General features: G+C 45.4%; 1 protein-coding gene across 3 annotated transcripts in view; it reads right to left on the reverse strand.

Annotated features, from left to right (window-relative positions):
• Positions 1-2839: 2839 nt before the first annotated feature.
• The window catches only part of KCNIP1 (potassium voltage-gated channel interacting protein 1), a 413346-nt gene continuing 402360 nt past the window's right edge, over positions 2840-13825 (reverse strand). For all 3 annotated transcript variants that reach the window (XM_040262772.1, XM_040262774.1, XM_040262775.1), the window contains 5 exons: positions 13140-13210; positions 12350-12457; positions 8305-8409; positions 7085-7147; positions 2840-3681 (listed from right to left, as the gene is read on the reverse strand). In XM_040262772.1, the coding sequence (XP_040118706.1) occupies positions 3634-3681; positions 7085-7147; positions 8305-8409; positions 12350-12457; positions 13140-13210 (395 nt within the window). In that variant the 3' untranslated portion in view covers positions 2840-3633. The remainder of the gene's footprint in view (positions 3682-7084; positions 7148-8304; positions 8410-12349; positions 12458-13139; positions 13211-13825) is intronic.

Raw genomic sequence — 13825 nt, forward strand, 5'->3', positions numbered from 1 at the left:
CCAGTCCTGGGACAAGGATGTGGAATTGAGTAGTTTACCTGGGAGGTGATTCCAGGAAGTAATGGTAGGGGGGTGCAGGAAAGGAGACAGGGAAGAGAAAGAGGTCAATAAGGGGTGCATTTTTGAGTAGGTTACTACTGTGGGTGATTGGGGGTCAATTTCAGTGGAGAAAGTAGTCTGGGAAAAAGCAAGAGTTCTTCCTATTGGGACCTGGGGTATTGATTTGCCAACTTGGCGTTAGTCATTGGCTAAGGGCTGCTCCTACGAAGTGTTAACAACCTGATTCTTCCTGCCTGCCCTGCCTGCAAACAGAGTGGGGCTATCTTGTCTGTGACAGTCAGAGTCATAGGCAAAAAGTCACATGCATTTGCAGTCGGCAGCCGTTGAGTCCGCAGGAGTGAGTGCCAAGGGTGTCTGGCAAGACATCTACTACACAGCTGAATCCCCATCAGCAGGCATGATGACTGGCAAATAGTGATAATCTGTTGGATGATTCAGGAGGAGGAGGATCCCTCCAGGATGCCAAGGGGATGGATGTTCCAAGCTGAGAACCTTGTTTCTCTAATACCTCAGTTGCTGAGAGATGCATGGATTCACAAGCGCCCAGGACTCTTTTTGTTTCTGTGCCTCTGTGGAAACCGCAGAGTTTATTTTTATCTCGTTCCTTTATTAAAAGCTTTGACTAATGCTGGCCCACTTCCTTGCAATTGCTCCAACAGGGTGTCCTTATCTCTCTACCCACCAGGACGACCAACGTCCTTTCTGTTGCTTATTCATCTTAGGACAAGTTTTGAATCTTCCTTCCATTCTGATTTCTCTCTGATATCTCCAGATGCTGATTTTCCTGTCAGTATTAGGTTCTGAGGACTGAATTGGGTTTCTTATTTGTGGTCTGGCCAGGACAGGGAAAAGGGTAGCAGCCCTTCCATTCTTCTAGAGCAAGGGCTCTCAGCCCTAGCTGTACACTGGGATCACCTGGAGAGTTTTTAACACATGCTGATGCTCAGGGCCCCACCTCTGGAAATTCTGATTCAGAACTTGGGATAAGGCTCAGGCATTAGGTACTTCAAAAAATTTCTGTGATTCTGATAGGTAGCCATGGGGGAGAAACGCTGGGCTAAACTAACATAGGCATTAAACAAAGGCATCTGGTATACGTAGGTTCAGGTGCAGCTTGATCCAGCAGCTCAATGATCTCATCAATTTCTGGTTTATTTTTACATTGTTTATTTTTAAAAAAAAGCCAAACCTCTCTGCTTATCTCCTGTGATTCTGGTTTATCTGTCCTTTGGTTATCAGATAAGCTCTCAGAATTCCCAAATCACTGCAAGCTGTCCTAGGACTGTCTCTTATTCATGTCCAATAGGAGGCAGAACATCTTTGACCTGCCGTTCCTAGCACGAGCCTTGAGATTCATGCTGTGTGGACTGGCGTATGTACGAAGCCCAGCTGGGAGCCAATGATTGTAGCCAGTGGGATGGTTCAGATCCTGTGCTCATTCATAGCACTGGGTATGGTCAGTTCCCCACCGTAGCTCTGCCTGCACTTTACAATCACTGGGCAGCTTCTAAGGAATCCTGATATCTGGGTTCTACCCTCAGAGATTCTGCTTCAATTGGTCAGGGGTGGGGTCCAGATGTTGGCATTCTTCAAAGCGCCCCAGTTGATTATGAACGTGTAGCCAGGGTGGAGAACCATGGCCTAGGCATTGTACAACCTCAGGAGGCAGGTGTATACCCAGTGTGGGAAGGGTCACAAGTAGAGATACTCTGCTTGGGCCTAACTGAATGCCTTGTTAGGGGCCAGCCACATGTCCAGCAGCCTTAGACGACTGCATGGCTGCACTCAGGAGGCTCAAACAGAGAGGCAGAGCAGTGGCCTCTGTATTCCTAGCCATAAGAAGCAGTAGCCAATGGCAACCAGATTGGGAGTATTTCATGCTTGCAGAGGTGTGGTGACCTGCTCTTGCACAGATACCTAAGATACCTGAGGCATCCACAGATACCTAAGGCTTCCCCTTCTCTGTATCTGTTTCCTCATCTGCTATTTGGGTTCAAAAAACGCCTTTGCCTCTCGGAGCTGACCAGAGATGAGTGAGATTTGTGTGAGGGACCCTTGGCTCCTCGAGGGGAGACAGAATCCCCTAGTCGGAGGCTCTAGGACACTGTGGGAAGACTGCACTCTCTCCAGGGAGCTGTGCTACCTTAGTCAGTGTCCCTTGCCTCTCTGAGCGTCAGGGTCCAAACCAGCGAGATGAAGACTCTACCTTCCAGAGCATTCTACCATAAAATAAGGTCATGTATACCAGCCGCTAGTGCAGCCCTTGGCAGTAATAGGGGTTCAGTACATGGCTTTCTTTCTAAGAATGCCACTGTTAACTCTTAATCTTTTTAATATGATGTCAAATGAGGAAACCAAGACTCCCAGTGTCCAATATAAGCGATTATTTGCTGTTTATAGGCAATTTGCTGTTTGAGTCTCTTGATGAACTCCTGGATTCCAAGTCCCTCAGCAGACAGTCCTGCCCACCACTTCATCTCTGTATCCCCAACCGCGCCATGTGAGGCTCCAGACTTTCTACACCAGAGGGTCTTGGGAGTGGCAGTTGTGCTGGAAGGGACAATGTGAAGAGTCTCATCTTTAAGCTGCCTTTGCTTATGGTCACAGTCTTTGCATTTGAATCAGACATTTGCCTGGGGGAGGGTGATGCTCTGCTTAGCATAGTGCCTGGCACAATGGAAGTACTAACAACTGGATGCCAAAGGAATGGACTAGCCTTCCCTTTTCACAACTTACCTTTTCTGCCCAAGGTAGTCATGGATGAAATGAAGATTAAGAGTGTAAGAAATAGTTCTGTTTATTGATTAGAAGATGGTATAAAATCACAGCGATTTGCAGGCATCCTGGGCTTTCTGGGGGTGGGGGGGTCATGCAGGGCTGGACTCAGGCAGGAGATGGAGTGGGGCATGGGTCACTGGGTACCGGCTCCCTTCCTGCGCCAGTAGCGCGGATGCTAGCAGGAGAGGGCACTACTGTCCTTGCCTCTGGAATTAGAGCACGTGGGCAGTTTGGGTCATCAGACAATGCCGTGCTTAATAGTTCAGTCCTATCCTACATATGTTAGGTGCTGGCTCTCCCGATCTAGTCATGGTAGATTCTGACTGTGCTGTATAACGCTCATTCTTCCCACCAAAGAAAGGGAAACAGGCACATTGGTTTGGGAGGCCAGAGGATGGTGCATGTTTGGCTCAGGTCATCTTGCTTCCAGATACATCAAGGTCTGCTGGACTTGGAGGCAGTGGCCTGGGACACGCAAGCAGAAAAGTGTGCACTACTGTTTAAGCTCAAGCAGAGGGACCTTCCACAGGGCAGCAGTGTGAAGAGATGAGCATGCTTCCAAAAGAAACCCAACTTCATCTTGTCTCTCTCGAGAAGAGGGAGGAGGAAGAGCTGGCAATCAGAGACTGAGCACATGGTCCTGGGTTCCATAGTGTGTCTTCACAGAGAATTCTTCCAAAGTGTAAAAGGTGTTTCTGTCCCAAGAGTTAGTGTGTAAAATCAGCAGGAGGGCCAATCAAGGTGCTCAGTTGGCTGTTTAGTACGTCTCTGAGAGCCAGATGGCTGCGTTCACAGTTACATGACATTTTGGAACAGCTGGAGGGACCTCATGATGTTGTCATCCTGGGAAGGGAGTGGGGAGGGAAGAGGATGGTTAGAATTCTCTGAGGCTTCTCCCTGAGAAGCTCTATAACTGGTGAGCACATCTCCCAGAATGAGGGACTTCCCTGGTGGTCCAGTGGTTAAGAATCTGGCTTGCAATGCAGGGGATGTGAGTTTGACCCCTGGATAGGGAACTAAAATCCCCCATGGCAAGGAGCAACTAAGCCTGTGCAAACACTACTGAGCCTAGAGAGATTCAAAGCAAGAAGCACCTTCTCTGGCCTTAAAGAGAAAGTCAGAAGAAACAGATTATCCAGCAAACCAGTGGAGACTGCTTCTTTTAAGAAGCTGTGGGGAAGTGCATTTTATCAAATGCGTTTTCTGTACTTATAGAGATGATCACATGTTTTTTGTTTTATTCCCTGATGTCATTAATCACAGTGATTAATTGTTGAAGGTTAAACCATTCTAGCACTCCTGTAATAAACCCTATTTGTTCATGATGTATTATGCTTTTTACATATTGCTGGACTTGTGTTTTCGTGCCTATGTCCAGAAAGAATACATTAGCTCCCCAGATTTTGTATCTTGTAGTGGCCTTGCCAAGTTTCCATAATAGGGTTATGACAGCTTCATGAATCAAACTGAGAAGTTCTCTCTTTTTCTCTGTGTCCTTGAGTTTGTGTATGATTAGCATCATTTTTTTGTTAAGTGTTTGGAAGAATTTACCAGTGAAGGCATCTGAGCCTGACATTTTCTCTGTGGGAAAATTTGAAATACAGATAAAATTTCGGTAACAGGCATAGGACAATTCAAATTTTCTGTTTCTTTTTGTGCTGGTTTTGATAAGTTGTATTTTGTAGGGGGTTTGTAGACTTCATATATTATCAAATTTATTGGAAAATTGAACTGTTAACTTTTTAAGTGCCTGTAAAGCTTCTGGTGATGTCACCCCTTTAATTCTGGATATTGATAATTTGAGTATTCTCTCTCTTTTTTGTTTAAATTGGTCTTGCTAAGCATTTATCAATTTAATTAATTTTTTCAAAGTGGCAGTTTTTGGATTTACTGATTTTCTTATTGTATGTCTCTATTTTATGTTTTCTATTTTATATTTTTCTATTGTATGTTCTCTAAGGAGTAAGTATGAGATGTGGAAAATCCTCAAATGTTTGGATCTTAACACGTTTCAAATTCCATGTGTCAGAGAAAAAAGTATCTTAAATTAAAATATGAAAATATGACATCAATAATCTAGGAATTTAAAGCAGTACTCAGCTAAAGCAGTACTCAAGAAAATTTATCCCTTTAACTGCTTATATTAGAAAAGAATGGTTGAAAACCAATGGTCTAAACCTCTGTCTCAAAAATGTAGACGAGCACCTAGAAAATTGAATTAAGATTAAAAAGCAGAAGGAAGAAAATAATTTGGAGCACGTGCATGCATGCTGAGTTGCTTCAGTCGCGACTGGGTTGCCACGCCCTCCTCCAGGGGATCTTCCTCATCAAACTCACGTCTCGTCAAGTTTCCTGCCTTGGCAGGCGGGTTCTTTACCACTAGCGCCACCTAGGAAGCCCAATTCAGAGGACACACGAATGAAACAGAAAGCAGACTAAAGTAGAGAAAGTCAACAAAGCTGATTATGGGTATTTGAAATCTTTTAAAAGCACACGCATTCGGAAGTCAGGCTGCCTAGATTCTAATTCTGGCTCTGTTACTAGTGGAGTGACCTTAAGGGACCTCTCTGTGCCTCCGTTTTTGTGAGTGCAATGGTATGGATCATAGTACCTACTTACAGGTGGTTTGTGAAAAAAACAGTGAGTTAAGGAATAGCTATAGAAGTTGCTAATGTGAGAAACTAAATTGATTAAACACCTGGCATAGTATTTAAAATTAAAATGATACAGTTCAAGTTCCATCTCAATCATAATATCTGAACTTTGCAATACCTCAGTTTTCCCTTCTTTAAAATGAGTATGATGAGCACTGGTGGTTAGTCAGCTCATAATGATTAAAATGTGGAAAACTTTCTAACCGTGTTGGTAAATAACTGCTGACCTGAGCCTCTCTTTCAGCAACTTCTCCTCTGGCTGCCTGATAACTGGTTCAGAACCCTTAGACTACCCAAAGATCCACCAGCTAACAGGTTAGTAGCAAGCTTAGCAGGGCTTCTCCAAGGCATTGGTCAAAGTCAGTTAAGAAAGACCAATTCTCAGTCTATTCTAGCTTTTAAATATATTGACTATGTGAAGTTTATGTAATGTGCCTAAAACCTGGCTGGTGCTCACTACCTGTTAATAACTTCTCCCCTCTCCCCCTTTCTTGCACCTGCAGTTCTTACTAAGAGGAGATCAGAGTATCTGTATATCTTTCTGAAACAAAGTAGGGGTATAGATGCATTTTTCTAAATTAGAGGAAAGTGACTATTTCCAGTTCAGTCTCTGGCTGACTCTGGGGCCAGTGTATCCTTTAGAACACAAGCGGAGACCCACTGAATTAGGATCTGCATTTTAATAAGAACTTCAAGGAGGCTGGTTTGCACATTAAAGTTTTAAAAGCCAGGGCAATTGTGCTAAAATGAAGCTTTCTAGATCCGCACCCAAGATCTAGAGTCTCTGGGATTGAGACCTGGAAATGTGCATTTTCACAATCATCTGAGGCCATTCTTATGCACACTGTGGCTTAAGAATCACAGCTTTAGACTTTTTCCAGCAACTCCCTTATAACCTAGGGCAGTGGTCCCCAATCTTTTTGGCACCAGGGACTGGTTTTGTGGAAGACAATTTTTCCACAGATGGTGGGGGGCGGGGAGGGTCGGATAGTTTGGGAATGATTCAAGTGCATTACATTTACTGTGAACTTTATTTCTATAGGGTTTTCCTGGTGGCTCAGCTGGTAAAGAATCTGCCTGCAATGCATGAGACCCCGATTCGATTTCTGGGTCAGGAAGACCACTGGAGAAGGGCAGGGCAACCCATCCTAGCATCCTGGCCTGGAGAATTCCATGGACTACAGTCCATGGGGTCGCAAAGTGACTTTCACGTTGTTATTATGGCATCAGCTCCACTTCAGATCATCAGGCATTAGATCCTGGAGGCTGGGGACCCCTGGTCTAGGGAGTGGGCCACCAGGCAGAGGGAGATTGAGAAATGACAGTGCTGCCCACTTGGAAGTCTGCGGTTCCACAGAGACCTGCCCTGGGCTCTCACAGCCCCCTGCTCCCCTGCTTAGTCCGTGTGGCTCAACCCGTGCGTGGCCAAAACCGCAGGCCAGTCTAAGGAGTGGAGGCTGCGGAAATCCTGAGCTGTATTGCCGAGGCTGCGGTGGCTCTGAGTCGGAGGGCTGCAGCCTTCCCGTGTTCTCCCTTCTTCAGGTCTCCGAGCCCCAGATTTAGAGGTTTTGTGCCCTGGGATCTCTCCTTACCTCCTGACAGGATTCAAGAAATTCATCTAAAGTCACGATGCCATCTTTATTTTTGTCCATTTTCTGAAAGACACAGGAAGCAGTTTAAAGAAACTGGTAATCTGCATTCCCAAACTTGCTTTTTGCTCATCAGCATTCCCCTGACAATTAGGATGGTCTTTCATTGGTCAGACAACTCCAGGCCCTGGTCACAGCACTTTGACCCCCAGGAGCATCTTTCAGATGGAAACTCTGGCTCTGGATGCCCGTCCTCTCCTCGCCCGGCTCTTCTGCTGGCCCCTAACATGTCTTGCCCAGACTCAGTCCCAGCCTGTCCATTTGGCAGCGGGCACACTGGGCACGGGCAGTTCTGCTCCTGTCCGTGGAACCTACTGTGTGGCCTGGAGTCTCCCTGAGCCTCTGCTTTTCCCATCTGCAAAGTGAGAGGATTAGACTAGAATGAGCTCTCATGTTTGCGATACTCTCCTGCTAGGCGAATTTTTTTCTTTTGACTAGCGTACCACTAAGATCGTGCCACTCTTCTAAGTCACAGATTAACAGCATCCACCTACTTTTTACCAGAGCAAGGCTAAACTCTTCAGTTTAAAGATCTCACTCTAGTTTCCAGCCTATCCTACTTTCCATCTGATTTCCCCTTGTTCCTCAAGCACAAATGCTCAACACCAACGACACAAATGTGCTTAATGACATCTTCCGTATCTACTCTGAGGGCTTCCCAGGTGGCGCTAGTAGTAAAGAACCCTCCTGCCGATGCAGGAGGCATAAGAGACACAGGTTCGAACCCTGGGTTGGGAAGATCCCCTGAGACAGGGCATGGCAACCCACACCGCTATTCTTTCCTGGAGAATCCCATGGACAGCAGAGCCTGGCAAGTTACAATCCATAGGTTAGCACAGAGTAGGGCACAACTGAAGCAACTTAGCACAAGGAAACACGTAACAATATCTTTGATGTATGCACATGTGCGATTTACTCTGATCTCCCAGCCGTTTTCATGAAGTTTAGAGTCCACACGCTACCACTTATACTTAATGATATTCGTCCTTGTTCTCTTCTGTAGTGTATACTTGTCTATTTAATAAAATAATCTGTTCCCAGGGGACGGTGCATCTTGTAATTCTCTGTTTCTTTCCACGTGTAGTGGAGGCTTGGATACAAAACACTGCTCAGATACTTGTGGGTTGATTGGTCTAATGAGAGCACAGGGTGTGTGCTCTTACCTGGAAGAAGATGTCCACGTGCTGCCTTGGAGTGTCTTCTTTAAGCACAGGGTATGTGTATTTCCCCATCATGTCGTAGATGGCTTTGACAATGTCCATCATCTCCTGGAGAGGGGACATGGAAGCACACAGTGTGGGAACCAGGAAGTTAAGCTCTTCTCGGTGACAGTCTGGGGCTCTCTGTCTCCCTTGAGAATGAAAGGGATTAAAAGGAACCTCAGCTAGTGAGAGGGAGTTAGAAAGGAAGCTGAAGGGTGTGTATCCTGGGAGCCTCTTCCCAGGACAGTTCTCTTTGTTGTCAGAAGTTCTTGGGTGGTTCACCTCTGCCTGAGCTTTCCTAAGTGATGTGTTATAAGTGGGATTTGAGTGGGTTTGTTCACGTACGGAGAGACCCACACTGCATTTTTGGAACAGCTTCTCTCTGCTCTATAATTCCTTTGCGTGACTGGCCTGTGTGGCTTTGTTTGAACCAGCTGATGGAAACAAATGTGGACATCTGACTATGGAAATGAGTCAGTATGTCGTCATCTCTTGAGAAGTCGGGGTGAAAAGCTGGAGTTTGGGTCAGAGTTGGTAGCATGGGCAAATCATTTCCAGGTTTTAGGTGAGATCAGGGGAGAGCAGACACTGCAAATAAATATAGAGATGAACTTCTGTAAAGCGTAGGCTGGAGCAGATGGGGTAGAGGAGATGAGAGAAATGCTGGGAGGACGGGAGCGCAAGCAGAGAAGTGACAAGGGTGGAGGAGCAGAGAGGGGAGAAGGGCGGTGGCAGACGGAGGAGGACACAGACTCTCCCATGAGGAATTCCTCGTGAGCCTACACACATACACACGTACCCACACACGCATGTGCTTTCTGAGCAAAGTGGTTGAATTAGACACAGACAGGGATCGAGAGAAACCCTGGAGAGGCAGGGTCTGAGAATGGTTACCCTATTCACTAAAGCATCCTCTGGGGTCTCCCCACTGCCAGCTGTTCCTGCAGAGGACAGTGTGGCCATCTTGACCTAAGACAGTGCTGTAGGAGGGAGACGAGAGAGAGGAAGAGATGGGTGTACCGTAGAGGGAGACCCATGACTTTCCACTTTTACTGGGGATTAAAATGTGCTGCATTAAACCACCTGTAACGTTTTTCACTTTAACAAGAATTATTTATTTCTTAAAAGACTTTTTAGAGAAATTACCTATATCTTTACAAGAAAGGTCTCAACTTAAGCCCATTGATGTTGATGGTTTTCTATCTTTGTAACCAAAAAATTCTCTTTCTACAAAGACAAAAATTACCATAGGGCCAGATAGATGTTACAAATCCTTTCATATTTTCTTTCCAACCTTTCAGTAACATGGAACAGTGATCAGTACATACTCATTAAAATAAGTAAGTGGTTCTTATTGCTCTGTGGATCTGTTTCCCCAAAACTGTGAGCTCTGAGGACACACGCTTGATCCTTCATTGCTAAATTCTCTGCACCTGGCACCATGTCTGCAGGGGCTGGGAGCCCCGTATCTGTTAAGTGGCCCCGTGGTGTTTTCCTGGTTACCCTGGCCAGGCATGGGGTTCCATGGGCTTCCTCGATCCCTACTCAGAATGAGGAAAAGGGATGTAGGAAAGCAGCCTTGTCTTCAGGATATTTGATGGAGTGTCTACAGAGACCTGGAATTTCCAGGTGGAACTAGTGATAATGCAAGAGATGTAAGAGACACAGGCTCTATGTCTGGGTCGCAAAGATCCCCTGGAAGAGGGCATGGCAACCCACTGCTGTATTCTTGTCTGGAGAATCCCGTGGACAGAAGAGCCTGGCGGTCTGCAGTCAATGGGGTCGCAAAGAGTCAGACACGACTAAGCGACTGAACGACATGGGAATTTATTTTGCAGATTATAATCCCAAACTATAAATTTGTATTTTGTTGCTCATATTATACTATTAATAGCTTTGGCTATTGTGAACTCCTCAGGCTGACTTCCATGACCTTCAGATATGCTCTTCACCACCCTTTTTTCTTTAATAGCACTCCCATTTTTTTTTTTTTTTTTGACACTGTAAGACGCTCTAAGATCATCTTGTATTTTCTTTCCCAGGCCTGGAATCAACCAAGTCCAAGGAGACTGGTTGCTTGTCTTGGAGAATGGTGTTTAGAGGCCAGGGTCTCGGTGCCAGCACTCATTGCTGTGGGGGTGTCACTGCTCTCAAGTCCTACTAACAATGGACAGAACTAGGGGACATACACCTGCCCACGGGCTTGTTCAAAAAGGTGTGATTTAATGAGTCCTTAGGATCCATATGGCTATAGGTTTCTTTCCTGAATAACTTTTATAACAGAAAGGACTTAAAGATAAATTTTGATTGCTCTCTCAGGATTTTCTTTGCTACGATTTTGATGAAACTGTTTCCAAATGACTGCCTGGGGAAGGTCCAGCTATCTTTTCCAGGAAGCTGCTTATCCACACTTTATTTTCTTTTAAGGAGAATTTTATTAATCCTGCCTGCAGAAAGGTCTGATGGATATTTAATGGAAACAATTTTGTCTAGTTTATAAATTAAAGAAAGGGAGCAGGAGTTAGTAAGATAATTCAGAGATGGAATAATGGTTCAACCAAAGTTGAAGATCTTGTTATAAGTCTCAATTTAGGGTCCCTTTGAAAATATATATTTTGTAAAGTAGTATTTGAATATTTTAGACTATCTTTTGTTGCTGTTTCATTGCTAAGTCATGTCTGACTTGTTTGTGACCACATGTACTATAGCCCATCAGGCTCCTCTGTTCATGGTATTTCCCAGGCAAGCACAGTGGAGTAGGTTGCCATTTCCTTCTCCATAGAGTATCATATATTTGAGTATATATAGAAGCATTTAATTATTTACAACACTGAGATAATATACATCCCACTGTAAAAACTAATGTTTAAATGGAATGTATAATGCTAATTTAAAATTATATCTAACTGCTTTTGCATGGTTTTACATGGCCACTTGTTATTCCATTATATACTGGAGTTCTTACCATATCTGCTGTTAGTGGACATTAGAATTTTCCACATTCTGGGGATTGTTCACCACTTTATCTTCAGCACCTAGAACACCTAACAAGCCCTCAAATATATGTTGAGCAAATCCATGACTGAATGAATGAGGAATGGAAATTGGAGGGTTGAGGTGAGGATAGAGATATTTGTAACTCTGGACACTGTACCTGGCACATAGGAACTCAGGAAGTGGGATGCTACGAGATGCTAAGTCCAAGCTTTGGCTGAGATTCCAGGATACAGTAGATACCAAAGCGAGTTTTGAGATAGGCCTGTGGGTGTCTCACTATTTAGGTACCACACCTACTCTGAGGCTCTAAAGGTGTCCAGCAGTGAAGCTTCAGAAATTACCTGTGATGAGTTATTTAGAGATGGCTGCACCTGATGCCCTGCTGAGGTTTTATTTGTTGTTAAAATAGGTTATGGCTAATAGGAGAAGGGGACGACAGGGTCAGATGGTTGGATGGCATCATGACAGAGGATAAGACAGTTGAATGGAAATGAGTTTGAGTAAGCTCCAGGAGTTGGTGATGGACAGGGAAGCCTGGTGTGCTACAGTCCATGGGGTTGCAAAGAGTAGGACACGACTGAGCGACTGAACTGAACTGCACTGCATATGATTCAGTTGTAATCTCCTTTTCTGAAAGATCTCCTTTTTTCTCTTCTTGGCGATGCCTGCAATGTTACTATTCCAGTTTTTACTTTTAACTTGTGGCCGTTGACCTGTTAAAATGCAAATCACACTGGGAAGAGTTCTTCTACACTGAAATAAATCATTTATACCCCCTTTGGAATGTGCATTGAATAACTGAGATTGAATGAATGAATCTGCTTAATCCTGAGTGTCCATGAATGGGACAGGGTAGGACAATGGGGGAGGTCAAAGGTGACCTTCATTTTGTCAGGAACCAACTCTGCCCCAAAGCAGATCCTCCCTGGTTCAGCCCATTTCATCCGCACGACTGGGGCTATTTCCTCTCTAATTCGCTCTCTCATGCTCCTAGCCTCAGCTCACTTACCTCTTTGTTTATGTATCCATCTTTATTGATGTCATACAGATTAAAAGTCCATCTTAGTTTCTCATGGACGGTTCCTCTCAGTAAAATTGACAGAGCGGTTACAAAGTCCTGAGAAGTGGAAGAGGCATGAGACATTAAGCAGCGAGCCACTGGGTGGGGCGGCGCTCTGTCTGTGGGTCAGACTCCATGGCTGTCTTTACAGAATGGTATCGCCCAGGTCCTCTGTCTCCTGAAGGATGTGGCCAAGCTTAGCAAAGTACACCATCCACCTTCCACTGCCTACCTTGCCCCATACTGGGGAAGGAGCTTCTGGAGGAAGAAGGGAAGTCAGTGTGTGCTGACATCGGCTGTCACCTTACCCCCTGGCTGCAATTACCGTGCAAGTGGTGGCATCAACTGGCAGCTGAGAGTGTAGACTCTGGAAACATACCACCTGAGTTCAAAGCCCTCCTTTACCTCTTACTGTCTGACCTTGGGAAAACCACTCTGTCTCTCATTATCTTACTTTCCTCTTCTGTAGACTGGTAATATACAGTAACCCTACCTTGTTAGGGTTATTGTAAGGGTTAAATGAGTTAATACGTGTAGAGCGCTAAGTGCACATGTGAGCCATTAGACTGTTAGTCCCCGAGGCCCTGAGTTCTTAGAGGACAGTTGTTTCTTCTGTCTTCAGAAAATCCTTCTTAAATGGTAAAGAACTGAAGCATTGAATGAGCTGCTCCTCCCAACATGCCCTGTCATTTAAAGGAAGAGTTGATGGGGCCCTGGGGCCTCTGAGAGACAAACATACCTCAAACTTCACGGAGCCTGTCTGCGTGGTGTCGAAGGCATGGAAGAGGTAATGGGCATACATGCTGGCATCTGCAAGGCACAGAAGGAGAGGCAGGTGATGGGAACAGGGACGCCGCACAGGGGAGGGAGATCACTTAAAGGCAATAAGAAAGAGGGGAGGGTGACGCTGGGGTGATAGAAAGGAAAAGATTGCTGAGTGGGAAAAGCCACTGCTGTGAACTGAGGCCTGTCTGCTTTTCCTGGGGTTTAGGGGGGAGGTTCTAGCAAAAGCTAAGACAGGTTTGCCCCTAAGTCTAGCCATCCCTGGAGAGACGCTCCTGTCTCCGTGTACAGTTCTTGTTGCATGAATGAGTTGGTCCTGTGTGTAGAAGATGTTCTTCTGGATGGCAGCGCAATGCCACGGAGTGCGCACCCACTAAGGGTCAGATGACCTGGACTCCGAGAGCAGTTCTGTCACTACCGAGCTGTGTGACTGCAGGAACGTAACTCAACCTCTCTGAGCTTCACCTTCCCATCTCGGCACACGGTTTAACTTTTCACGTAGTCATATCATTAGAACCATCGTTGTTTGCCACATAGTCAAAACTCAATAAAGAGTGGCTCAACAGGACTCAACAAATGGTGGGTCTGGGGCCTGCATGGGGCGAAACTGTCCCCAGCTCGGGGAGGAGCCCTGTACTGGAA

This window comes from Oryx dammah, unplaced genomic scaffold (genome assembly GCF_014754425.2).
Source record: "Oryx dammah isolate SB20612 unplaced genomic scaffold, SCBI_Odam_1.1 HiC_scaffold_20, whole genome shotgun sequence".
Taxonomy (NCBI): Eukaryota; Metazoa; Chordata; class Mammalia; order Artiodactyla; family Bovidae; genus Oryx; species Oryx dammah.